Raw genomic sequence first — 23,657 nt, 5'->3', positions numbered from 1 at the left:
TGGATCAGGTAATTGCACATAAAAGCACTTTAGATTCATCATATGAAGAAGCATGATTAGACAAGATGTGGCCGTCACAGAGATTTCCTGTTTGGCTGTGACACAAGAATGTCCTTTCTCCATCTACGCACACGGCTCCTCTCACATCCCGTTTTATGGCTTATGAGTATCTAATGGTCCCCACACCCTGGGCTAATCATTGAATAACTGTCAACTGACTTTAAACTCCACAACTGAACATTTCTTAACAGAGGCCCTGCAGTGTGAGGGCAATCCAGACAAGGTCGTTTAAAGAGACACAAGTGATTGTTAGTTAAGCACCAATCAGGGAGCGGGATAGCCGCTGTGGTTGGATGCACATCTATTCTGCTCTGTATGAGATGATCATTAACGAATGTCCGTGTCCCAAATAATTTTACAATGCCCTGTGAGGGGGTAAAGGTGTACATTTTGTTATATTGTCAGGTCCAAGTTCCACTTATTGCCACACAGATAGGCAGGTGGAAAATCACTCTTACAAACTTTAATGCAACATTAAGTGTAAACCCAACAGAGAGCCATCCAAGGGGAAAAGGCTATAAGTTCCTGCACAGCATCATAAATCAGCATATTTTATTATATTTAATTGCAACAGCTGCTGGAACAATCAGAATGAAGATCTACATTCAGTATATACATCATTCTTTATGGCTTTCCTCCCTTCGAGGAGGAATATTTCTCTGCTCTGGTGAATGTTACCACAACTCTGTCAGGTGGGTTCCACATAAACCTACTAAAGTGCACAGTGCATTTAATTTTATCAATGAAGGATAGCTGCGCTGATGGGTTTATCTCACTTATGTGACATGACAGCTCTTCACATGATTTTTTATGGTGGAATTTCAGAGGCCGGTCATGTGACGGCGGCCAATCTAAAATCCCCTTTCTTTGTGTGCTTAACCTCGGAGGTCAGGGCATTGTGTTTAGCCTCTTGTTTTGAAGTTTGTCCTCAACAACATGGACAATGCTCTTTTTGTTGCCCCTCAGTCATTTTGTCTGAGACTGTCCTTCATCAAATTATTTGGCTCTCGTGTTGTGCTTGATTATTCCACGACTTGGCATGGGAGGGTGTTCAGTGGTCCTCTCATTATATTTATCTAGACAAAATAAACATTCGGGGAATGAAGGCTTAACCTGATTTAAAGTGATGTAGGAGTGACAAGTTAACAGTAGAATATTTAACCTAACAATATGGCCTGTCTGACACACACATCCTGGATATTCTTAACAGTTTCCGTGACAGAAAACCAGTGTCATTTACTTTCACTTTTTAAATTAATAGTAATCAGTGATTTCTATTGACCAAAACCATCAATAAATCGGTACACCATCATCGGCACCTTAATGAGCCACACACACACTGTCCTGCTGCAGTAAATACTAACTAGCTCGACAAATGTTTATTAATCAATGCACTATTTACTTCTGTTTGAGTAATATTCACAGACGCTACAGTGTCCAGCTGTTTTGGAAAAATTGCTGAGTCTATTGTGAAAACAAACCCACATAGGGTAGGGCGGGTATGTTTGTAAGAAGTTGTAGTGTGACCACTTCCCTCCTGGCTTTGCATGTGAAATTTCATAGTGGTTTGATGACGTGCAGATATTACAGCCATAACACTGATTTCTAGGTATGAAAGTAATTTTGTGGTCAAGTCTACGCTTTGGTCAGTACTGATACTGTTGAAGTTACAAGTATGTAACTTGTATATAACATTAGAGGGTAGTGTTTTAGGTAAAATGTGAGGCATTTATCTTTGCTTATTTCAAATTGCTATGCTACTACAGCTAGCTAAACAAATGTCAGCAGGGGTGAGGATGGTTCTAACACCTTTTAAAAAAAGTGTTACAACTAACCCCAGTGACAACTAAACATATTTTATCTATTTATGTTACTCCTCTTTTCAGCATGCCGGGAGTGTTGGTGAGAGAACTGATAGGGGTGCAGCGAAGTCTGCATCAGATGAGGTGAGGCAGATAAAGACATTAAGGCCTGTCCCCAAAGAATACTCTATCTGCTATGTGACATTGAGCAGGGCAGGTACTGCGAGAACTTACAAAACCTCAGATAAAGAGGATCAACACAGCTGCAACGTGTGGGATATCGCAGCAGTCGCAAAGTCTTAAGTGCGCAGGAGGAGGATGTCTTGACTGGTTACTTGACTGAGGCAGCAGAAATAGATTTTGGACTCACTCTGCATGGGGTACAAAGCACCTGACAGGTACAGGTTAGCAAGTTCGTATCCGTTTTTTTTAGGTAACTGCTTATCCTGTTGGGGGTCGCCGGGGGCTGGAGGTTATCCCAGCTGACACTGAGCGATAGGCGGGGTACACCCAGACTACCACAGGGCTGACACATAGAAACAGACAACCATTCACACTCACATTCACACCCACGGACAATTTAGAGTCACCAGTTAACCTGCATGTCTTTGGACTGTGGGAGGAAGCTGGAGCACCCGAGGGAAACCAACGGTGAGACAGGGAGAACATGCAGACTCTGCACAGAGGGGCTCCCCCACCCCAGGGTTCGAACTTAGAACCCTCTTGCTGTGAGGCGACAGTGCTAACCACTGCACCACCGTGCCGCCCAGTTTTTTTCTTTACATGCAATCTTTAAGCTTGGTAGTGGGGCAGGTTATAACAGTGGAAGTCCTTGTATTTGCTATATTTACATTGCTATTAGTAGTAGACAAAGAAGGGTACTAAGGTAGCTCTAATACAAAAAACTCGACAAGTTATAGGTGCTGAGAAAAAAAAAAAGTTACAACCATACCCAGTCTCCCCTATTTATGACCTGTGCTTAAAGATTTCAGTCTTAAAAAGGAACAAGGGGCACTGAGTCCTTCAGACAGGGCACAGAAGACAAACATGATTGAGAGACAAACTTAACATATTGTTGGTTTTTGGTCTTTTAATGGGAATTGTTGTCAAAAAAAAGAGAAATACAGGTGAACACCTGCATTCAAAGTGACACACACCAGCTTCTGTAGTATCCAGCAGAACATATAGAGTTACATCTCCAACATATTCAACCGTAACCTACCCCCCTTCAGCTCTCTTCACCCCGTCTCAACATACTGACTGATGCCGGGCTCTTATCTGTAAACTACTTGCCATGTTCACTCCCTCTCTGCTTTTCATCAGTTTTTGGCAAAGTTTCAAAAAACACTGTGTCAGACAGGGGGGGTCATGAGAGGTGGGGCGGCGTCAGATATTTGGAGGACTGTGTGCAGAGCTCTGCGTAAGAGAAACGTGGTGCCAATCAAAATTACTGGGTAAAACCCTTCTCACTTCCTCTTTTTATGACCACTGTGACCACACTGATGTGATGAAAATGATCTCTCAGCTCTTTAGATGACACTAGTAGCCTACTTTTTCCACAGTGTACGTGTTTTTCTCCACACATCAGCTCAGCACCTTTAGGTTCAGTTAACTGCCTTCGTAACGGCAGGGCTGTAAACACTTGTCAGAGGGTGCAGAGGGTGAATGGTCCCACTATTGCAAGCTACTTCAGAGGTCCTGACCCGCGAAACTGCTTGGTAAACACTACCAAAACAGGGCAAGGTGTTCACATTGATTCTGTCAAAGTCAAAGGCAGAGTCCTGGGTTCATATAAACTAAAGGGTCGCCCCAGCAACAAGATTTAAAACAAGGGATTGAAAACTGAAAACTGAATATTAACAGGAGTTTTGAAGGACAGACTAACACTTGGAAACAACAACATCCAGGTTATTAATGTTTCATGGTGTTAAAGGTTTGTTCACATCAATAATGTTTGTAAATACAGCAAACAAAATTCTTGTACACGTGAACTTGATTAATAAAGTCTGATTTTACATCTTAAAAACCAAGACATGTCCAACTAAACCTGCAAAATTAAATCAAATACTAATGTGAAGACACTTTAAATTGATTTATTTTAAAAATGACAGATTGACGTCACATTGTAATACTGTGCTGCTCCTAATGTGCTGTTTGACATTGAACAGTAAATCCTATTAAAAACACACAGACCCTGCACCTCAGTCATTTTAATTTAAAATGTATGCCCATGACAGGACTATAGCCAGGTCCCTGACAACACAACCTTTACCTTTAAGGACACATACAATCCAACATCCTCCGTCCACCAATTAATAACTAAAACAATGAGCCTTTTCATTTCAGTGAAGTTTTGAAATTAAATCTAAGAAATGAACACAGTTAAATAGACAGAAATGTTATGTCAGCAGCAGCATGTCCATGTTATGTAAAATACTACAGGGATTATCATCAGGAAAGGGTGGATTTCAGGTCTATCCTGCTGTGGGTACAGAACGTCCACACGTACACACACAGACGCACACATGGTATATTGTACTTTTTGCTCCATTACAATGATTTGGCAGCTTTGATTAGTTTGCAAATTCAGATTTGTGCACACAAAAGATATGAAAATGTACAAGTAGAGCTAACACAATTAGCTGATTCATCACTTGACAAGTAACTATATTCTGACAATTGCTGAGTCATTTTTCATGCAGAAACGTAAAAACATTTCAAATGTAAAATCCTGCTTTTACATGAATGCATGAGTAATAATATTCTGCTGATATAACATGTGATAGTATAATGGTCACAGGGGACACTGAGTACTTTAAATACATTTTCCTGATTATTGTAACATACTTTTATGTGACATTTTCAGTGGATGACTTTCAGTATATTTAAAGCAGATTATTAGTGCTACACTTAATAAGTAAAGGATCTGAATAAATCCTATACCACCACTGACACAGGCACACACACACACAGACACATGAACACACACACTGACTCACACACACAGCCGCCTCTTAGTAATTCATGTGTGTGAACAGCACTGTATGATCTGACAGCTTCAGCTAGTGGTCTGAAAATAGTGTACAACACTGCCACCCTCTGGTCTAAAGTGGGTCTAGTTCAGGCCTGAATACTGATGGTCATGCAGTTACACCAACAACTAACAAATTTAAGTTTGACAAATATCCTAATATGAGAATAGATTTTAACTTTCCAAAATTCATTTCTATTTCACACAGGCCTTTCAAACAGAGCCATATTAACCCCCAATATCACCCTTTTACTGCCATGTTTGAGTAATATCACTAAGCCCCACACAGACATGATCATTTTAAACATTTTTGATGTTGGGGGGAAAAATTGTAATTGGTTACAGATTACTAGTTACCCTGGAAGAATTGTAATAGCCTAAGTAATGTCACAAATAACTTTTTCAGAGTAGTGTAACTGATTGCATTTGATTCCTTTGAAATAATTTCCTAACAAATGTTTTCAATTGGGCAACAATGATGAAAATGTATGAGTGAATGTTATATTCTATTCTATTTTTTTTTTTTTTTTTTTTTGAAAAGAATATAGTTGGATGTAACCCATTTGTAATCACCTACATTTTGATCAGTAATGGTATGATTAGGAACTGTAATTTAATTACTTTTTTTTTCTCCTCAGTAACTGTAACTACTTACAATTACATTTATATAAGATAAGAAAAGATAGTACTTTATTGATCCCAAACTGGGAAATTCTTACGTTACAGAAACAAGCAATCAAACAGTATGTGGGCATTAGAATATAGAAATATAAAATATATACAAAATAAGTAGTACTACAATTTAAAATATACAAGAAATATATAGGAATAAAATAAAAAATAAAGTTTTTTCAAATTGCTGGAGTAAAAAGATCAAACTAATACACAACACAGTCAGAAGTGAGGTAGAGGTTGTAAAAATGTGCAAAATACTGTAATTTGATATATTGTAATTTGATTACTTTAACTTTAACTTTAACTTTAACATTAAGGTACTCAGTTCTCTCCTTTTTTTAAGACGCTACAAGCTATTTTGGTGCTAGCACTGTGTTTGAATTTTATTTCTTCAACAAATTAGGTTTATTTATGATGAAGAAAGTGTTATATTCCGGAGCAGAGAGCTCCTGAATGCACCCTTCCTCCCTTCCTCACTGCCGAAGAAACCGGAAGCCGTTAGCGGCACTTCCGGTTGCAAAGGAGTAAAGATGTCGCCGTCCTTATTTAATTTTGTCGAAGCTAAAGACAAATTTACGGTGAGAAATCGCAGAATTGCCTTTCTTTCCTAAAACACGTGTTATTTAATACTGTTTGCCTCAATTCTCATTATAACAAGATATCAGGGTCATTACTTTAAGTTACTGCTTATTCTTATTCTGTTAGCGGGTAGCAGGTAGCTAATGCTAACTTAGCTAAGCTAACAAAACGCTATCTAACGATGCTATTTCTTCTCATTAATGTTTCCTCCCTCCCTCTCACACACCTACAGGCGTCTGCCAGACATGCTCTGCTCGGGAAAAACGTCAAACCTTTGATTAACACTTTCAACCAGTTCCCTGGGAAGTAAGTAACGTTCATTTATCATCTGCACAAGTTATGAATAAATATCAACGTACAAATATCAGTTTGGTAAATTATGAGATGTGTGTTGACTGAACTCCCTCGTGTGTTACAGTGAGACAGAAAAGAAGACCACACTCGACCAGGCTCTGAGGGGTGTCCTTGGTGATCAGATTGTTAGTCATTTAACCTCTTAACTTAATTCATTGAACCTCGTTAAATGATCAGGTTCTATATGAAAACCTGACATTGGTGTGTTTTGTCTGCAGGTTGAGCAGAAGGCCAGCTGTGATGAATACTTGTCTCTCATCTATCTGAGTATTGATGCGGTCACAGAAGGTAATTCAGTCTTCATACTGTTTGACTTGTAGGAAAGACAACAGTGACTCAAGGAATATTTCTTTCTGCAATACCCACATTAGGTTATATGGCACATGTGTGTTGTATCGCCCTGATAATACTAGACTGTAAGTAGTTGACCCTCAAAGAAAGACATCAAATACTAAGCACCTTCCTAAATGATAGAACAACACTGTAGGGTGCCCAGTAGCTCAGTGGGAAGAGCAGGTGCCCCATGTGCAAAGGCAATGTCTTTGCTGTAGCAGGTGTGGGTTCGATTCCAGTCCACAGCCACGTACTGTATGTCATCCCTTCTCTTACCCCCTTCCATGCCCAACCTTTTCTATCCACTAAAGGCATAAAAGCCCAAAAACATAGTGCTTTAAACAAACCCGAATTGAGACATTAAAAGCTGCACATATTTTAAGGACTGAGTCGTAGTTCTTCTTGTTAAGGCCTTACTGGTTCCATCTAAATGTAATGACTCTTTAAGTCCTTATATATCCACATTTTCGCACTAGATTCAATTTCTAAGGACAAAACCCAAGTTAAAATGTCTATTCATCTCACACAAAGCTTATGACTTGTGATCAAGCCCGTGCTGTTTTCTTTCACCCTCTCCATGTAGGTATCTGCTCTGCTACAACTCCTTTCCTGCTGCTGGGAGATGTACTGGACTGTCTTCCTCTCGACCAATGTGACAGAATATTCTCCTTTGTGGAGGAGAATGTTTCCACCTGGAAATCGGTAAATAATCTACAACCTTTAATTTTCCAGCATAATATCGATCATACAATCACCGTGTCTGTGCTCTCCTTTTTCCCAGAACTCTTTTTACACTGCCGGGAAGAACTACTTGTTGAGGATGTGTAATGGTAAGGATAGTTTTTCGTCTTGTTGTTGAACAGAAATGTTTTGATTTTTAAAATGGGAAGCTGTCTGTAACACACCTCTGAATCTGTGTAGATCTTCTAAGGAGGCTGTCCAAATCCCAGAATACTGTTTTCTGTGGTCGGATCCAGCTTTTCCTGGCACGTCTCTTCCCTCTGTCTGAAAAATCAGGTAAACCCAGTTTTTGTGTCTGTTGTCTTTGACGTAAAAGTGAAACAAGACAGCATCAACACCTCATGGATCTTATGTATGATGGTTTATGATATGTGGCCACCATCTTCTGACCTTCTCCGGTTGTACTTTTTTTAAATGCTGCCAATTGTGTTGATTCCAGGTCTCAATCTGCAGAGCCAGTTTAATCTGGACAACGTAACAGTGTTCAACAAAAATGAACAAGAAAGCACGCTCGGCCAGAAGGTAAAGTGTTGACACCTGATGATGACTCTGATCATTTTGAATTTGATCTCAAAATCTTAATCTTATCTCATGGTTCCATGTTTGTAGCACACAGAAGAAAAGGAAGAAGGCATGGAGGTCGAGGAAGGAGAGATGGGAGAGGATGATGCTCCTGCACCGTGGTGAGTGATGGTCAGCCGCTGAAATACACAGCAAAGCTAAATACATATATAAATCACACTTTTGCCTTTTCCTGTGTTAAAGTTTGTGAAAACTGAGTCAAATTTTATTTTCAGCTCCATTCCAATTGACTACAACTTGTACAGAAAGTTCTGGACGCTGCAGGACTACTTCAGAAACCCCGTGCAGTGTTACGATAAATTCTCCTGGATGACATTTCTCAAGGTAACGCACCTGACCACAACAGTAGAGAGAATTTTGTTTGTTAGATCACATTACATACAATAGTAGATGCTTGAAACAATGACTCACTGCTGGTGTGAATTTCTCTTTGTGCTATCCAGTTCTCAGATGAGACGTTGGCAGTGTTCAAGAGCTACAAGTTGGATGACATGCAGGCCTCTAAGAGAAAGCTGGAGGAGCTGAGAGCATCTGGAGGAGAACACGTCTACTTTGCCAAGTTTCTAACAAGTGAGAAGGTGAGAAAACTCTTTGATCCTGAGAATACACAATTGTCTGTCCACAGACCTTGTTGTGAGCAGTTTTATGTTAGGAACTATTTTCTTTCTACTGAACTGCACTCACCAACTGTATCAGATTAGTTTACAGCTAACAGAGACTGCTTGCTCACCTGTCACGTCTGAGCTAGCTAGCATTACAGCCTAGCCGAAGATGCCACTATTAAAGTTTATATCTTGCGTTGTCTGTCAGTCGATGCACGGTTCCTTCTGCGCAGTGATACAGTTGGTGGGTGTGGTTCAGTAGAAATAAACAGTTCCTACATTAAATTGCTTACAAAAAGATCCGTGGATTATCTCGAGTCTTTGGTTTATGATTTCTGGAAAGAGACATTGCTGTTGAGTTTTCAAATGTATTTTTAAATATACTTAAGATGCTTTATTTCTGTAGAATTAGAACTTAACAGTATGTCCATACCTTCTTGAACTAATGTGTTCTTAAGTGTATTTTTGTGCTGATTGCATCTGTGTTGAATACGTTCATTTGTATTTATGCGATCATATGGTTTGGACATCACCACACTTGTATTTTTTTGCTCTTCATCTCCAGCTGATGGACCTGCAGCTCAGCGACAGCAACTTCAGGCGGCACATTCTGCTGCAGTACCTCATCCTCTTCCAGTACCTGAAGGGTCAGGTCAAGTTCAAAAGGTGAAGCATGTCTCTGCTCTGAACACGCAGAACAGTTTTCATGCAGAACTTTCAGTTGTGTGACAAAAAACTGTCATCAGTTGTTGGTGTGTAATATTTAGTTACGCCTCTGTCCTCGCACAGCTCCAACTGTGTCCTGAATGATGACCAGACTACGTGGATTGAAGAGACAACTAAACTGGTTTATCAGGTCAGTCCTAAATCACGCGGATGTACTGTATCTTATAATTGGCATGGCGTCCAGAGAGAAAAGAAAGTAAACGTGCAGTAACCTTTGACTGTTCTCTTGCAGCTGCTGAGAGAGATCCCTCCTGATGGAGACAAGTTTGCCAACATGGTTGAGGTAAGCCATGCTTTAGGAATACTCTTATCAAATATTAAATAAGCTGTGTCTGTACATACATTCAGTCAAGGTCTCCATACATTAGTGACACTAGACATGTTTCATCTCTGACAGCATATCCTCAACACAGAGGAGAACTGGAATGGCTGGAAAAACGAGGGATGCCCGAGCTTTGTGAAAGAAAGGTACAGCAGCCAAGTCTTACAGCATAATCGTGGCAGATAATTATTTTTATTTGATTGATTTATATGTTGATAAGTCCATTTTTACAACAAAAGAGTGTGATTGATGTGTGAGCTTCAACTGGCATGCTAAAATGACACTTGGTCCCACTTGTTTTCCTTCTTTAACAGGACAGTAGATGACAAACCCAAGAGACCCACCAGGAAGAGACAAGCTCCAGAAGACTTCCTGGGAAAAGGGCCGGACCGCAAGATATTCATGGGAAAGTATGTGATGTAACGCATAAATCATGATTAAAAAACATAAATTAAATCTCAGGTTTGAACCCTGTTATAGTGAGTATACAACAGTTAGATCCGACCAGGCAATCTGACTGTATACACAGTGTCATTACAAAGGAGTTTACTGACATGGATGGTTGTTTTTCAGTTATTAGTCAGACCCCATGTATTCCCAGTATTACACTTGAGGATGAGCTTTACTGTCACTGTTGGCACGACAGTGATGCGGCTGAACCAAGGTGCTTGAAACACGCCTTTTCGTGTAATATTGCTTTAGCGTTCATCCTGTTAAAATACTCAGTGCAGGTCATGTGTTTGTCTGCAATATGTGGATACAAAAACAGATAGCTCTGTGACCGTGCCTGAAGCAAAAGCGGAAAGAAGTTTAATTCCCTATTTAACACTCTTGTTTGTTTTGTTAGTGATGAGTTGACCCGGCTGTGGAACCTGAACTCTGACAACATGGAGGCCTGCAAATCAGACAGCAGGTCAGTGGTTCGAGCAGCTCCCAACTACAGTCACATCTGCCTTTTTGTTTATAACAGTAAACAGGTTACTTTGTAAATTTTTTGTTTTACATCTGATGTGTGTCATTCAGGGAGTTCATGCCATCGCTGGATGAATTCTTCGCGGAGGCCATTGAACAGGCTGACCCTGCTAACATGGTGGAGGAAGAGTACAAGTAAGTTTGCACAGTGACATGTCAGGGTGACAGCACTCTCGTTTTAGTGTTGTCCATCCTTTTTCCAACCAGCTTCAAATGATCCTGGCTGCCTTTCCATGGGAGCCGTGCACGCCACAGTCCAGCTCTGGGTCTAAAAGTTTGCTTTCACTCACCTCTGCAGCAGCTTCTCCTTTAAGCCACCAATCTGGTCTTACCATGTCTGATTGATTCAACCAGAAACTGATCGACTAATCACTTCTTCACCCTGCAACTCAATAAACTGCTGCTGAGGTAGAAGAAGCTGCATTCTGTTCAGCAGTGTACTCCCTACTCTGCTCCCTGTTCAGGGAAGGTCAGTTAAGGGAACTTCCCTTGACAAAATTCCTCCATTTGGAACACCCTGCAATGTCCCCATCGCAGACATCACTTCCTCTGTGTGTTTCCCTGGTAACATAAACACCTCGGATACCTGTTCCTGCTGCTGTGGAAATATTAGACTCCTGAGATACAACCTCAATTCCAAAAAAAAGTGCTTTGCTGTGTAAAAAGTAAATAAAAACAAAATATGTTCAGTTCAACAGCACAAAGACAAGATATTTAACGATCAAACTGATGAATTTCATTGTTTGTTTGTTTTTTGGTGAGCTGCTGTTCAGTTCTTACCTACACAGTTCACAGTTCCCTTTGAACTGATCACCGTTTGCTCCCTATGGTTTGAAGTCCTACTTAGCATGGCTGAATACCCTGTGCAGTCCACTTCGCAGTGATCTACTAGTTGATAGGGATGCACCCAAAGTCGTAAAGGGACACAGAATGATCACAAAAGGACCCACAAACACACACAAAGAACCTGACAGTTTGCTGATGTACCCAAAACCTTTGAAAGTCACTTTATAAGAACAGAGTCCTTTTTTCAAAGTGTGAAAGAGCTTCTCCCCCAAAGGAGCGTTACTGGCCTCAGTCCCAGTTTTCCTCTCAGTACGTGTTTGTGTGACTCTTCTGTTTCTTCTTGTAAATAAATGCAGGGTTGTGCGGAACCCAAACTACGGCTGGCGCGCGCTGAGGCTGCTGTCCAGGAGAAGTCCTCACTTCTTTCAACCAACCAACCAGAAGTTCAAGAGCCTGGCAGACTACCTGGACAGCATGGTCAGCAAACTGGCCAAAGAATTGCCGGTGAGGATTTTTTTTCTTTTACTTTAAAAAAAAAAAACTGCATTCATCATTTAAAATGGCCACAAATCTGTTGACAAACACTGATATTGTGATTCTCATTGCAACATACAGAAGGATATTCCCTCTGAAGAGATCAAGACAGGAGAGGAGGACGATGACGATAACGGAGACAATCTGCTCAAAGACAGTAATGACAGTGAGTTTGAATACGATACCTTTTTGTTTAGGGTTATATCCACAATGTAGCCAACCAATATCAGCCTTTTCCCCTTCTTTCATATCCATCTCTTTTAAACACAAAGATTAATTTAATTCAGGAGAAGCGTGAATTCACTTAAATGCCCAGCGTGCACGATTTAGGAGGCTATATTGGCAGAAATACAATATAATAAGTGTGTTTTCTTTAGTGTATAATCATTGGAATATAAGAGTCATTGTGTTTTTGTTACCTTAGAGTGAGCCGTTTATATCTTCATAGGGAGCGGGTCCTCATACATGGTGTCAGTCATGTTGCACAACCATGTTTCTATGGCCATAACGGAAAAACCAAACACTGGCTCTAGAGCCTTTCGCGTCTGTCACTGTAGTAAGAAGCTCCCCTTCGTGATGAGAGGGTCAGAAAGACACTGACTTCTTTTTTCAATCAATCAGTTATTTATTTGTCACATGGAAATTAAACAAGGAACAACTCCAGTGAAATGTGAACCCATCAGCTCCTTTATTTTTTGCACTGTTAACTAGTCCTTTTTGAATCTTCTTACATTGTCACTGCTGCGTTGTAGTTGTCCATGTGTCCGGATGCTTCTGGTATTCCATGGTGTCTGGTTGTGGAATGATTTAACCGTCCACACATCCTGACTTTAACAAGACGTCCGCAGGGTTGCTCCCCCTGAACACGGCAGCACCACACTACAGCCACCTTTAACAGAGATACACAGCAGGACCAGCCAGGAGTGCACATTTCCCACTGTCACACCAGTCCTTATTCACCATAAAGCACGCTCTTCCTCCCGTGTCTCGCCAGAGTCCTCTGTGTCACATCAGCACATAGAAAAAGAGCCTCCTGGTTCAGTGGCTTGTCCAGGATTTAGCCAAGTTATGGTGAATCAAAGGATGTTACAGTTCCTGATATCCTGCTGGAAACTGATGCAGCATGGAGATGACCTGTTTATTTTCCAATGTGAAACCGATTTAAATCACCGGGTCTGTTTGTTTTTGAGAGGAAGAGCACTCTGGATTATTTGGCTCTCGGTGAAAACCTTTTGAACGTCTGGATCTTAAGTAAACCACAAAAGAAAAAGTGAGCACACATTAGCAGGTGTAGGCCAGCAGCCTGTCTCCAACATGCCAAACAGCACAGTAACATAAAACATCTGTACAAAGTGGTTTTGGTGGTTTAAATCACCTGGTCTATTGGTTTTGGAGATGAAGAGATCTCTGTGGATAATTTAGCTCCTGGTTAAAACTTTAACCGTGGACACTGAAGGAATTCCTGCGGGAAGTTTCAGGTGGTTGCATTCTGCAGTCCCCCTACACGCTACTAAATCTTGCTTGCTGTTATTTTTTTGGAGCGTTTATTTACATCTTAGACACATCACACATCAAATTCACTTGAAATTTATCAGACCTTTTGTTTACCCTTTCCCTTGTTTGACCTCTGTATTATTTTAAGCCCATTTCGATGATGAAATCACCTCATCCTCCACGCATCTATTTTCCACCCTTCTGAGATCAAGTCTATTTTTACCCTCCCTATTGTCTTCCTTCCAGGTCCGAGCATACAAAGCAAGATGGTGACAAACCAGCAGATGGATGACATCGCAGCCAAACTGGGAGCGCAGTGGAAGACGTTAGCGTCCCACTTGGAGATGAAGGCAGCGGAGTTGCGCGAGATCGAAACAGACAGCGAAGACATCGACATGCAGGCCAAACTGCTGCTCGTAGCCTGGCAGGACAGAGAGGGCACACAAGCTACTGTGGAGAGCCTGGTCACGGCGCTTAACGCTGCAGGATTCTCCCAGATTGCAGACAGCCTCAGTGAGGCTTAAGGTAGAGCGTTTGTTTAGTGAATAATCAGTACCTCCATTATTGTTGCAGCGTTCTTTTTCATACCAAAAACAATAACATTTTTGTATGTAGTTTAGGTTGAAACTCAAGTTTTTCACTGTAAAAAATCTAATAAATGGTTTTTTTTTCTAATAAAACATTTGTCAGACCACTCATTAAGATCCCACGCTCACATTAAAGACACTCACAGTTTGGTATAACAGTTTATTTTCACCACCTATGAAAAGCAATCAATCAATAACTTATTACAGATTGTTGATGGTTAGGTCTTACACATTGTGGCAGGGTGTTTAGGAGACCTGCGAGGAGAAAAAGTGAAGCATAGCATTTTACGGGTGGAGATGTCAAAGTCTGAAATCAGTGTCAGCAAAGAACAAATGTCTAAGGCTTGTCAAAATCACCACGGTTGAATCTCAAGTCTTTGACCGCACCACAGTTCATCACAAGGTCAACCTGTTCTAAACCAGTTCCCCACACACTTCCCCCAAAAAAGCATTAGTGAAGATTTGGCAGAAAGAACCTCATCTGTCAATACATTTGAGAACAATTCCAGGAGATGATGCGAGCCAAGCACTTAAGAAAAGACCTGAGATTGAACCCGAGTTTCCCAGAGGGCCAACAGGTGAACAAGGGCAAGTCTTTACAGTGTTAGGTGAAAATCTCCATAATACATCTGAGAGGATACAAGCCAGAATGTCAAACAGCTCGGCTAGGCATTTTTGTACAAGTTGATTAAATGACTAAAGAGAAATATTTTGCTTTTATGATATGAGCACCTTATCAAAGGTTTTAAAAAATATACAATGTGTATAAAACATTTAATGAAACTGCAGAGCTAGACGTAAAACCCTCTTTCGAGGATCCAGTCCAGAGATTGCCTCCCGTCATATCTCCATTTTCAAAGCCCACTTTAGTTGAATATTTAACACCATTTGACAGAATTTGTTTTACAAGCATCCGTGTTGGTTACAAAAACAAAACAAAAAAAAATTAAGGTCATCAAATCTTTAAAGACACCAGTTTTATTGCACATCTATGCAGACAGTGCTTGGAAATGGCATTTTGTACGTGTGTTGGATGTTGTCTTTGTCTTCTAGGAAATCTTCCACAGCTACTGTTCCTCTTCAAGTATTTCCAGCCGCCGGGGGCCGTACAGTAGAACGTAAGCTATATGCCAGTCCCCGCCACCAGACAGTCGCAGGATGTCCTCTGGAGACACCAGACTCACTTTGTCATCGTCAAACTTGACCCACTCATCTGACGGAGGCAGAGACCACAGGAAATATTAAGATCCTGAACATCTGTGTGCGCTCGGGATAAGGTTCCTGTATGCCTTTTATGATTGTGACTGATCTGAGTTATGAGACGTACGTGCTGAATGTGCCGCGGTGTGAAACAACTGTGCTTACCTTCTTTCCTCTTGACCCATCCCACATAGTGACCTGATGAGCTGGAGCGGCCCTGGTGTGTCAGCACAGCCTGCAGGTCATAGTAGCCACTGTTGTTGGAGCCGAGGTCTGCGGGAGACGTAGCAGCATTTTACAATTTCTTCAACTTTGGTTAATAACTGACTGAAATACCAGACATTCTTTAAAAGGAAAAGAGACCCTCAAATGCAACTGCACTGCTGGATACTAAGTGTGGTGCTCAGGATAGTGGGTGAATGAAATTTAGTTTGTAAACCTTTAAAAATTTGACATTTAATTTTTATCTCGTAAGTGCAACACACAAGAAAATAGCTATCTGCCTTTTCAACAATATTTTTATTGTTCAATACTGGAAATTTGTAGGAAATTGTTAAATCTAAATGAGAGCCTATTTTTCTAATGTTTAAGACACCAATGGAGCGGTGCAGGAATGAGTCCAAAAACCCAGAAATGGCAAAGCATTTTTCAAGAAGAAGATGCACTTTACACATCCCTGAAGGGAAATTCAATTTCTTTTTCACTCTCTCATACAGGCCCGAAATACACACACACACACACACACACACACACATCCACAAACAGGAACTCTACATGCAATAAATGGAGAGATGTTGGAGCGATGGCTGCCTCTGACAGGTGCTCTGAGTGGTTGGGGGTTCAGTGCCTTGCTCAAGGAGGCAAACTGGCACCTCTTCAGCTACCAGTTGAGACCGGGACTTGAGCCGGCGACCCTCCAGTTGCCAACTCAAGTCCCTGTGGACTAGGGCTGCAATGATTAGTCGACTAATCGATGACTAATCAACTATTAAAATAATTGGTGACTATTTTAGTAGTCGACTAAACGGTTTGAGTCATTGATGTCATAGATGAGTCGACTAAACGGTTTGAGTCATTGATGTCATAGATGACATCATTTTGGGGTTCGGGAGAGACAGACCGACATTTTTCAACATTTTTCGATAAAATGATTAGTCGACTACTCGAAGAAATAATCGACAGATTAGTCGACAATGAAAATAATCGTTAGTTGCAGCCCTACTGTGAACTGAGCTACTGCCGCCCCATTTTGTGCCCTCTTCTAGAATTCAATGGGTTTTTTTAAACAGGTTTTTGGTTAGATGCCTGAAACTAACGTCTGTGGTTAACACAAGCCTGAGAGATGTTCACGTTTTGTTCAACACCACAAAACCTGTAGGTAAATTCCGCAGAAATTTAAAGCTTTTACGTGTTTAAAAAAAGGCAGCTGCTAACAAGTGGCTGAATTAGACAACAGAGGTTGTTGGGGACATTAAACGTCATCACGCCTAACAAGCTTCGTGGTGGTGACGCTGAAGTCATGTGACCGTGGTGTAGTGTGTTTATAACCTAACATTAGCCTTTTACTTCTGGCGATAGCATTTATACTTACAAAATCATAATATCTGTGTCATTTGGGAAGATTATCTTAGCGAACAGAACATGTTATGTGTCAAACTTCTGTTTACCAAAGATCTTATTTTCTTCAAGAATCCAGAATCCAATGGAAAAATCCCACTGACTATTTTCAAGTGAACCGGTTGGTCTACAAAAAAAAAAAAAACCTCAACGCACTTTACTTGATGTTTCAGACAGCTGAACACACGTTCACCTTTTGCTGTTAATCCTATAAGCTGTATTTTTAGAATGGATAAGCCCATATTAATTACGGATTTTTATTCTTAAGCATCCGACGGTCAATTTTTTTTTATGCCACACTATCTACGGGTAAAGGTACACATTTTCTCGCCATCCTAGAATTGTCTATATTTCCTCAAATGTATATTGTGATAAATACACTGCATGAAAAATGGTGAGATGTATTTACAATGTGTTTTGGGCAGTATTTTAGTGCGGATTCCCCCTTCAAAAATTGTACAGAAGGTGTCAGTGTCGTGTCCCAACATACCGTCAGGGAATGAGAAAGGCTCATATTTCACTTCTTTTGCTTTTGCGTCTGGCTTCTTCATCACCTGATGCAAAAGGAAAAGGAAAGAGAACATTGTGAGACACTGAGCAGAACTGGTAATGACACTGTGTGATAAGTTGAGTTTTTCTGCTGCAAATCAAAGCATGAGAGGGAGCAAGACAATAAAAATGAGAGCTATAGATCAGACTAACCTTTTTCTGCTGCTTCTCTAGCTTCTTGTCCTCCATCTCCTTGAACTTTGACCTGATGGGCAGCATTTTCTCCTGGACCTCCGCAGTGCACAGCTCATAGACATCCAGCATGAGCGGGAACTTGACATCCTTTAAAAGCAGACAGTATGTTAGACTTTGCATTAAATGATTAATTATAGTGAGCACATATAAAGATTATGCTGAATCATGACAAACCTTAAGGACTTTTGCATTAACAGACTCCTTCTCTTTGTAGAAAAATCGGACCATTTGAACAGTCAAGTAGGCAGGGAGACGGCTGAGTTTTGACTGGGACAAGAGAAAATTCATACATTCAAATTTGTAAATACAGCATTGGACGAGGCTACTTCTTTCAAATGCCCGAGAGAAATAACAGAAAACTTTAAAAAAGCTTACGGATTTTATATACAGGGCATTTCTTTCCAAGGTTGGAGACATTTTTGTGATTTCTTCCTGCAGTCTCTGGAGAGGAAAAAGAAACAGAAGCATGATTTAATCCTCGTCTTTCACTCGACAACTATCCAAGGATAGTTTTAAATAACCACGATACCCAAGGTGCTGCCTTGATAGACACAGTGAGACACTTCTCTCATGAAGAAAACACACGCTCCCGTTTCAACAAATTTTAAAACATATTCAGCTGCTTTTTTTTTGGAGTCTGATACATACCAGCCTTAGTCCTGTTGCAAGGTATTTGACTTCTTGGTTGATGAAGCAACTGAGCTGGAGCTGGCTTTCTTTGCCCTTGATTGGCTCCTCCTCCTCAGACTCTGTGCATTTCATACTGGACGGGACAGTTAAGAAAAAGACCAGTGAAGTCACACAGCTGGGAGACCTTTGCTGGGTCTCACCTCACGACACACCACTCTTAATGACCAAAATGATTAGAGCAAAACCACACTGAATTAAGACATAATATGTAGAAGAATGCAATCAGCAAAAGGCACCCTGCAAGGATACGAAGTTTCGAATTCTACACCGAAATACTGATCGATTAAGTTCTTCTTTGTGGTGGCAGGGGCAGCTCCACTCTCAGAATCACTCTGAAGATATGAAGACAAAGAGCAAAAATTGAACATATTACTTGTCAATAAATCCCTTACATGTCATCCTTTCATCATAAACCACAAGGTAAATAAAAACAGACTTTACCTCCATGGGAGTCTCGGGCTCTAGTGGCTCCAGCTTTTGCTGAAGCACTCTCATCATCTGCAGCCAGCACTCGTTGGCATCCTGAGAGAGAAAACAATTAGCAAGCACTGAAACCGTGTTCTCATATTTTAATTCAGAGTTCATTATAAGAATGTAGGTACAAGATAGTAACTGTGATGACGAGCTGCTCTCACCTGCTGGAGGTACTGTCCCTGGTCCCCCTTCTCAGCAAACTGTGGGAAGGCCATGTGAAGAAACTGCAGCAGAATGATGGGTGGCAGGCTAGATGAGGTCTTGTCCATGGTCTCATACAAGTCACGAAGGGCTGAGGATGCAAAGATAATATTCATTTCAAATGTTCATGTTCATTTTATGTGCATTGGTAAGTTTAAGACATTAATATATGCCCGTGATTTCACTGGATTAATAATTCACCTGCTGTGATGTACTGTGATGGTGCATTCGCGCCTGAAGATCGCAGAGCACCTGAATACCTACAGGGAGAGAGACAATTTTAGCACCCATCAGGGAAGGAAAAACACTAAGTGAAAGACAAAATGCTGATTTGAAATAATGCATGGTGTAATGTAGACTACTTAAACACTGTGTCTCTTTATATTCAGTGTCTTAACCTTCTCGATATATTGTGAGAGTCAGTAATAGAAGAAAACCCACCTTCTGAGTGCAGTTTTGAGCTCTGGCACAGAGCGCAGACACTGCACTGTGGCATTCATGTAACAGGTGTTGCCCAAGTTTGTCAGCCCACAAGGCAGCTCCATCTGACAATAACAAAGAGAGGGATACGGAAAATACGGTAAAATATAGTTTAAATGTTCGTGGATGTTTGTGCCTAACCACAGCTGTGTGGAAATTATGTGCAAAACTTTATTTTTCCCCCACATTTTATGTTTTAATGTAAAGGACAAGTTTGAAATTCATCTTTAAAAATGTATACAATGCACACTTGCCAGTGAAAGTTAAAGTAAAAGCCAACCCCAGAATCACTCTTATTTGGCATTTCACCTCGCTGTATTTGCATTTTTCGTTGCTGTGAATCTCAGGTGCTTGCTTCTTATAGTCTAGCACCTAGTCAACACCTTTTTATAAAGCCGCGACCTCACCTACGCTCTGTGGGGATACAAGAAATACAGGCAGAGTCTCTGCAGAAAAATACACTATTACTCACTTCTATTGGGTCGTAAGTGGTGACAGAGAGAGATTCATTTTGTACATGTCTATACTTAACATAGACATTGTTGTTTTAGGAAAAGCCTTCACAGTATCTTTAATTTACAGGCTTTATTACAGTATCCTGGAGTTTCCATTAGTGCTGAGTACTTTAAGTGCATGAAATAAAGGCATTTGTGTGAATTTAAAAGAAGAGTTGGCATCATCACAAAAAGTCACATCAGCTACTTTCTTTCCCTTCTTAAGTGAAATGAGACTGCAGACCAAACAGCAGCGCAGTATCAAGTGACACAGCAGTTTGTAGTTGATATACATTTAGTGTCCACTGCACAATTCCTCCTCTCCTCCTTATTTTTTATAAGTGCGATAAATGCATGACAACAACAAAACACTTTGCTGACTGCAGCTTCATATGTTAAAGCACACTTCTGTCAGATCAACACAAACGCTGACCAGATGAAGCTTCTTATTCTAAAAAGCTGATCTCCCAAAAGGGGCATGTACAGTACATTCACTTTATAATGTTCTCCACTTGGTAAACATCACAGCGAGGAAAACATGTTTAACTGGCCAAGTCTGAACAGAAAACAGCAATCACCATATTTGATCTAGGCGCAGTGGTAATTTTCAGGCTTACTCACCGCTGAGGCCAGCTGCTCCTCAGTCATGTCCTCCACAAACATGGGCCGGACAGCAGGCTCCTCAGGCAGGGCTTCTGCTGAGCCCATCATCAGCAGAGTCATTCCCTACAAAAGAAATTCACTCACTTATTTGTTAGAATGCCTATGGCAGTAAAGCTCTACGAACGAAACAAACAAAATGCTTCAAAACACATCTTAAATACTCACATTTTTCAGTTTAATGTCGCCCCATTCATCATCCTGGAATAAAGATAAGACATTAGATAGGTTCCTAAAAACTGTTTAAGGATAAGGCTGCTGTTATTCTCTTACTGTCAAAAAAAAATCACATTAAAAAGAACCTAACCAGGAGAAAAATATGTTCAATTATAAAAGAGATTTTGACATGTCAAGGTCCTGTATTTCAGTGCAATCAAGGAAAGACTGATTAATAAATAAGATTGGTTCACTGCCAGCAAGAAAGTGACTGCAAAGAACTGGTACAAATCTGAGCCTCAAAGCTTTAAACAATGGATGGACAAAATCAAGGAGATCTTTATAATGGAAAAGATGACTTTTTCTCTGAGGTCTAGACGAGCAATATGCCTCAGAAAATGTGAGAAATGTGCTGTCTTTATTTCAGACGACATGGACGCAGCTTCACCGTGAATGTCTGTGGATGATGAAAGGGCATTTAACACGTGGACTCATGAATACTCAACTGTTGTGCCGCCACACAGTGTTCTCTGCGGTGTTTCTGTTTTGACTAAACATCTAAAAAATACTTTAAATTAGGGCTGCAACTAACGATTATTTTATTTGTCGACTAATCATTTTATCGAAAAATGTGTTAAAATGTTGAAAAATGTGTCTGTCTCTCCCAAACCCCAAAATGATGTCATCTAATGTCTTGTTTCGTACTCACGCCAAAGGGTCTTAGTTCACCGTCATGGGAGAGTGTGTAAAGCTGCCAATATCTGAACATAAGAAGCTGCAATAAGAGTATTTTGGGGTACTTTTATAGTACTTTTTTATGAAAAATGACTCAAACCGATTAGTCGACTACTAAAATAGTCATTGATTATTCTAAGTCAATTAGTCATCGATTAGTCGACTAATCGTTGCAGCCCTACTTTAAATAAACAGTTAAAAAAGAACATAACCAACAATTTGTAGGTACGCCTCTCAATACTTTCTGAATTCCCTACCCTGGCTGTGGCATCAGCCCCAAACCCATTTGTCACATAGTTTAATGTAAAATAAAATTAGAAAATAAACAGCTCAGCAAACTCCTCTCACAGCTGGGCATTGTAGTTTTTAAGAAACACTACACAAACAGGAGTAGGTAGTACATTTGCTGGGTACTATTTACAGCTGTGGATTGACACACATTTAGTGCTCTTCTGAATAATGACAAAGTTTTGGTCTTTTCGTGGGGTTTGTTGACAACAAGAGAAATACAGAATATTAATATATAATCCTCTGACAAAAGAAAACCTTCTGGATTTTCCCATATGCACCCCAGGACCAGATGTGCGACTGCTGTTCATATCAGTACCTTGAGAGTACCTCCTTTCACCATGACCTTCTGTCTGTCTGGCTGAACTCCTGTCAGTGCAAAGAGCTGAGCCTTGAACACCATGGGTGGTTCCTCAGTGTTCAGCTCCACTGCATCAAACTTCTCTTTGCCCCATTTCACATTTACTGAAAGAAAACAGAGGGACAGCACAGACCTACACGTCAGCCTCTCAGTGTGAGTGCTGGCAAACACCCTAACTTTGTCAAACTGCTGCCATGTATGACACAGCATCTTGCTAGCAACAGTAGAGTGCTCCATGGAATCAGAGCTAGCCTTAGTGTTACAGCCTGAGTGACTACTGAGCTAGAAACACAAAGTGAAAGCAGACATTACAGCTGCCAATTTAATGAACTACAACGACTGGTTGGCCATTTCAGGAAACCATATATCACCACTATCATGTTAAACCGGCAAACTCTCGTGCTGGAAGCTTTGTTGGTTTCTAAGAAGCCGCAACTGCAGTAAAGGGCTTACAAAGTGTACACTCATGATATGGCTAGCTTGATTAGCAATGCTAGCTCTGCTACAAAAAAGGCGTCATTCTATATATTTTATACTGATAGAAAAATGAGACATGTACGTGGCTTAAAGTGACAAGACTACAACTAAAGTGGTTAGGTTGTGCTGCGAAACAATGCCCTTAAATAACTAGTTAAACCACCTAACTTAACTGTCACCTAGCTAACCTTGCTATATTAGCATAGCTAGCAATTAGCAGCAGTGGCTGCTTTTTTGATTTGCGTCAGATGCCAGTTGGCGTAGTCGGCTTCACTCAACACATTCTGTAAACTCCACTGAAAAACAGTGACTCAATAACAGTAGTGTAACACTGTTGTATGTTCTTGTGTCTCGACATATTGTTGACAGGCTGCCTACTACCGTTAGCATGCTAACTGCATACCATGCTAATGCTAGCTAAGTTAGCATGCTAAATGTAATTTACGTTACTGCATTACAACACGTGTAAGACGTTGTGTTTTTACATTATTTTTCAACTGCCATAAACACGCTGTATTAAAGTAGCAACATACCTGTAAACACCGGCATGTTTGGCAACCTTTTACTTCCTCAACTCTTTGTTTTTTCCTGTTTCAATCCACCGGGGCGCGAATGAAGAGTTGGCTAGTTCTCAGCCTGAACTTCATTCAAACAGAATGACGCTGCAACAACACGCTGAGAACTTATCGATGCGTGCTGACATCTGCTAGCCATCCTGCCGCAGGAGATCCGTGCACTGCACCCAGACTACACACCCAGATCTCCCAGGCACATTGATTACAGTATTTATGAGAGGCAGGGTTGTTGTTGCTGAGGTTTGCTCAGTCCACAAAACTCAAGGGATGATTTTTTTCCCCCACTTCAACCTGTGTATCCCTGTTCCTCATGCACCATGGGTGG

The 23,657-nt window shown here is 40.7% G+C and overlaps 2 protein-coding genes across 2 annotated transcripts; one reads left to right on the top strand and one right to left on the bottom strand.

The window, feature by feature from the left end:
• The first annotated feature begins 6,052 nt into the window (after positions 1-6,052).
• Positions 6,053-14,267, top strand: thoc1 (THO complex 1). Its single transcript, XM_050033554.1, has 21 exons — positions 6,053-6,146; positions 6,380-6,453; positions 6,566-6,626; positions 6,720-6,789; positions 7,418-7,536; positions 7,616-7,664; positions 7,756-7,851; positions 8,015-8,097; positions 8,185-8,258; positions 8,373-8,481; positions 8,601-8,735; positions 9,325-9,425; positions 9,549-9,615; positions 9,718-9,768; positions 9,883-9,953; positions 10,122-10,217; positions 10,655-10,720; positions 10,831-10,914; positions 11,922-12,069; positions 12,181-12,265; positions 13,840-14,267. Exons 1-21 carry the CDS (start codon positions 6,099-6,101, stop codon positions 14,115-14,117), a joined length of 1,965 nt encoding a protein of 654 aa, XP_049889511.1. The 5' UTR covers positions 6,053-6,098; the 3' UTR covers positions 14,118-14,267.
• An 871-nt stretch (positions 14,268-15,138) lies between these two features.
• usp14 (ubiquitin specific peptidase 14 (tRNA-guanine transglycosylase)) lies at positions 15,139-23,448 on the bottom strand. The gene is made up of 16 exons (XM_050033281.1): positions 23,291-23,448; positions 22,239-22,384; positions 20,909-20,941; positions 20,702-20,806; positions 19,548-19,651; positions 19,308-19,366; positions 19,067-19,197; positions 18,873-18,953; positions 18,681-18,763; positions 18,390-18,504; positions 18,117-18,182; positions 17,916-18,008; positions 17,700-17,828; positions 17,488-17,551; positions 15,546-15,653; positions 15,139-15,393 (listed from the first exon to the last, which is right to left on the bottom strand). The coding sequence occupies exons 1-16, from the start codon at positions 23,304-23,306 to the stop codon at positions 15,248-15,250; spliced, it is 1,479 nt and encodes a 492-aa protein (XP_049889238.1). The 5' UTR covers positions 23,307-23,448; the 3' UTR covers positions 15,139-15,247.
• Between the last annotated feature and the right edge of the window lie 209 nt (positions 23,449-23,657).

The sequence above is a fragment of the Epinephelus moara genome, chromosome 21 (genome assembly GCF_006386435.1).
Source record: "Epinephelus moara isolate mb chromosome 21, YSFRI_EMoa_1.0, whole genome shotgun sequence".
NCBI lineage: Eukaryota > Metazoa > Chordata > Actinopteri > Perciformes > Serranidae > Epinephelus > Epinephelus moara.
This window is presented reverse-complemented; position numbering and strand designations above follow the sequence as displayed.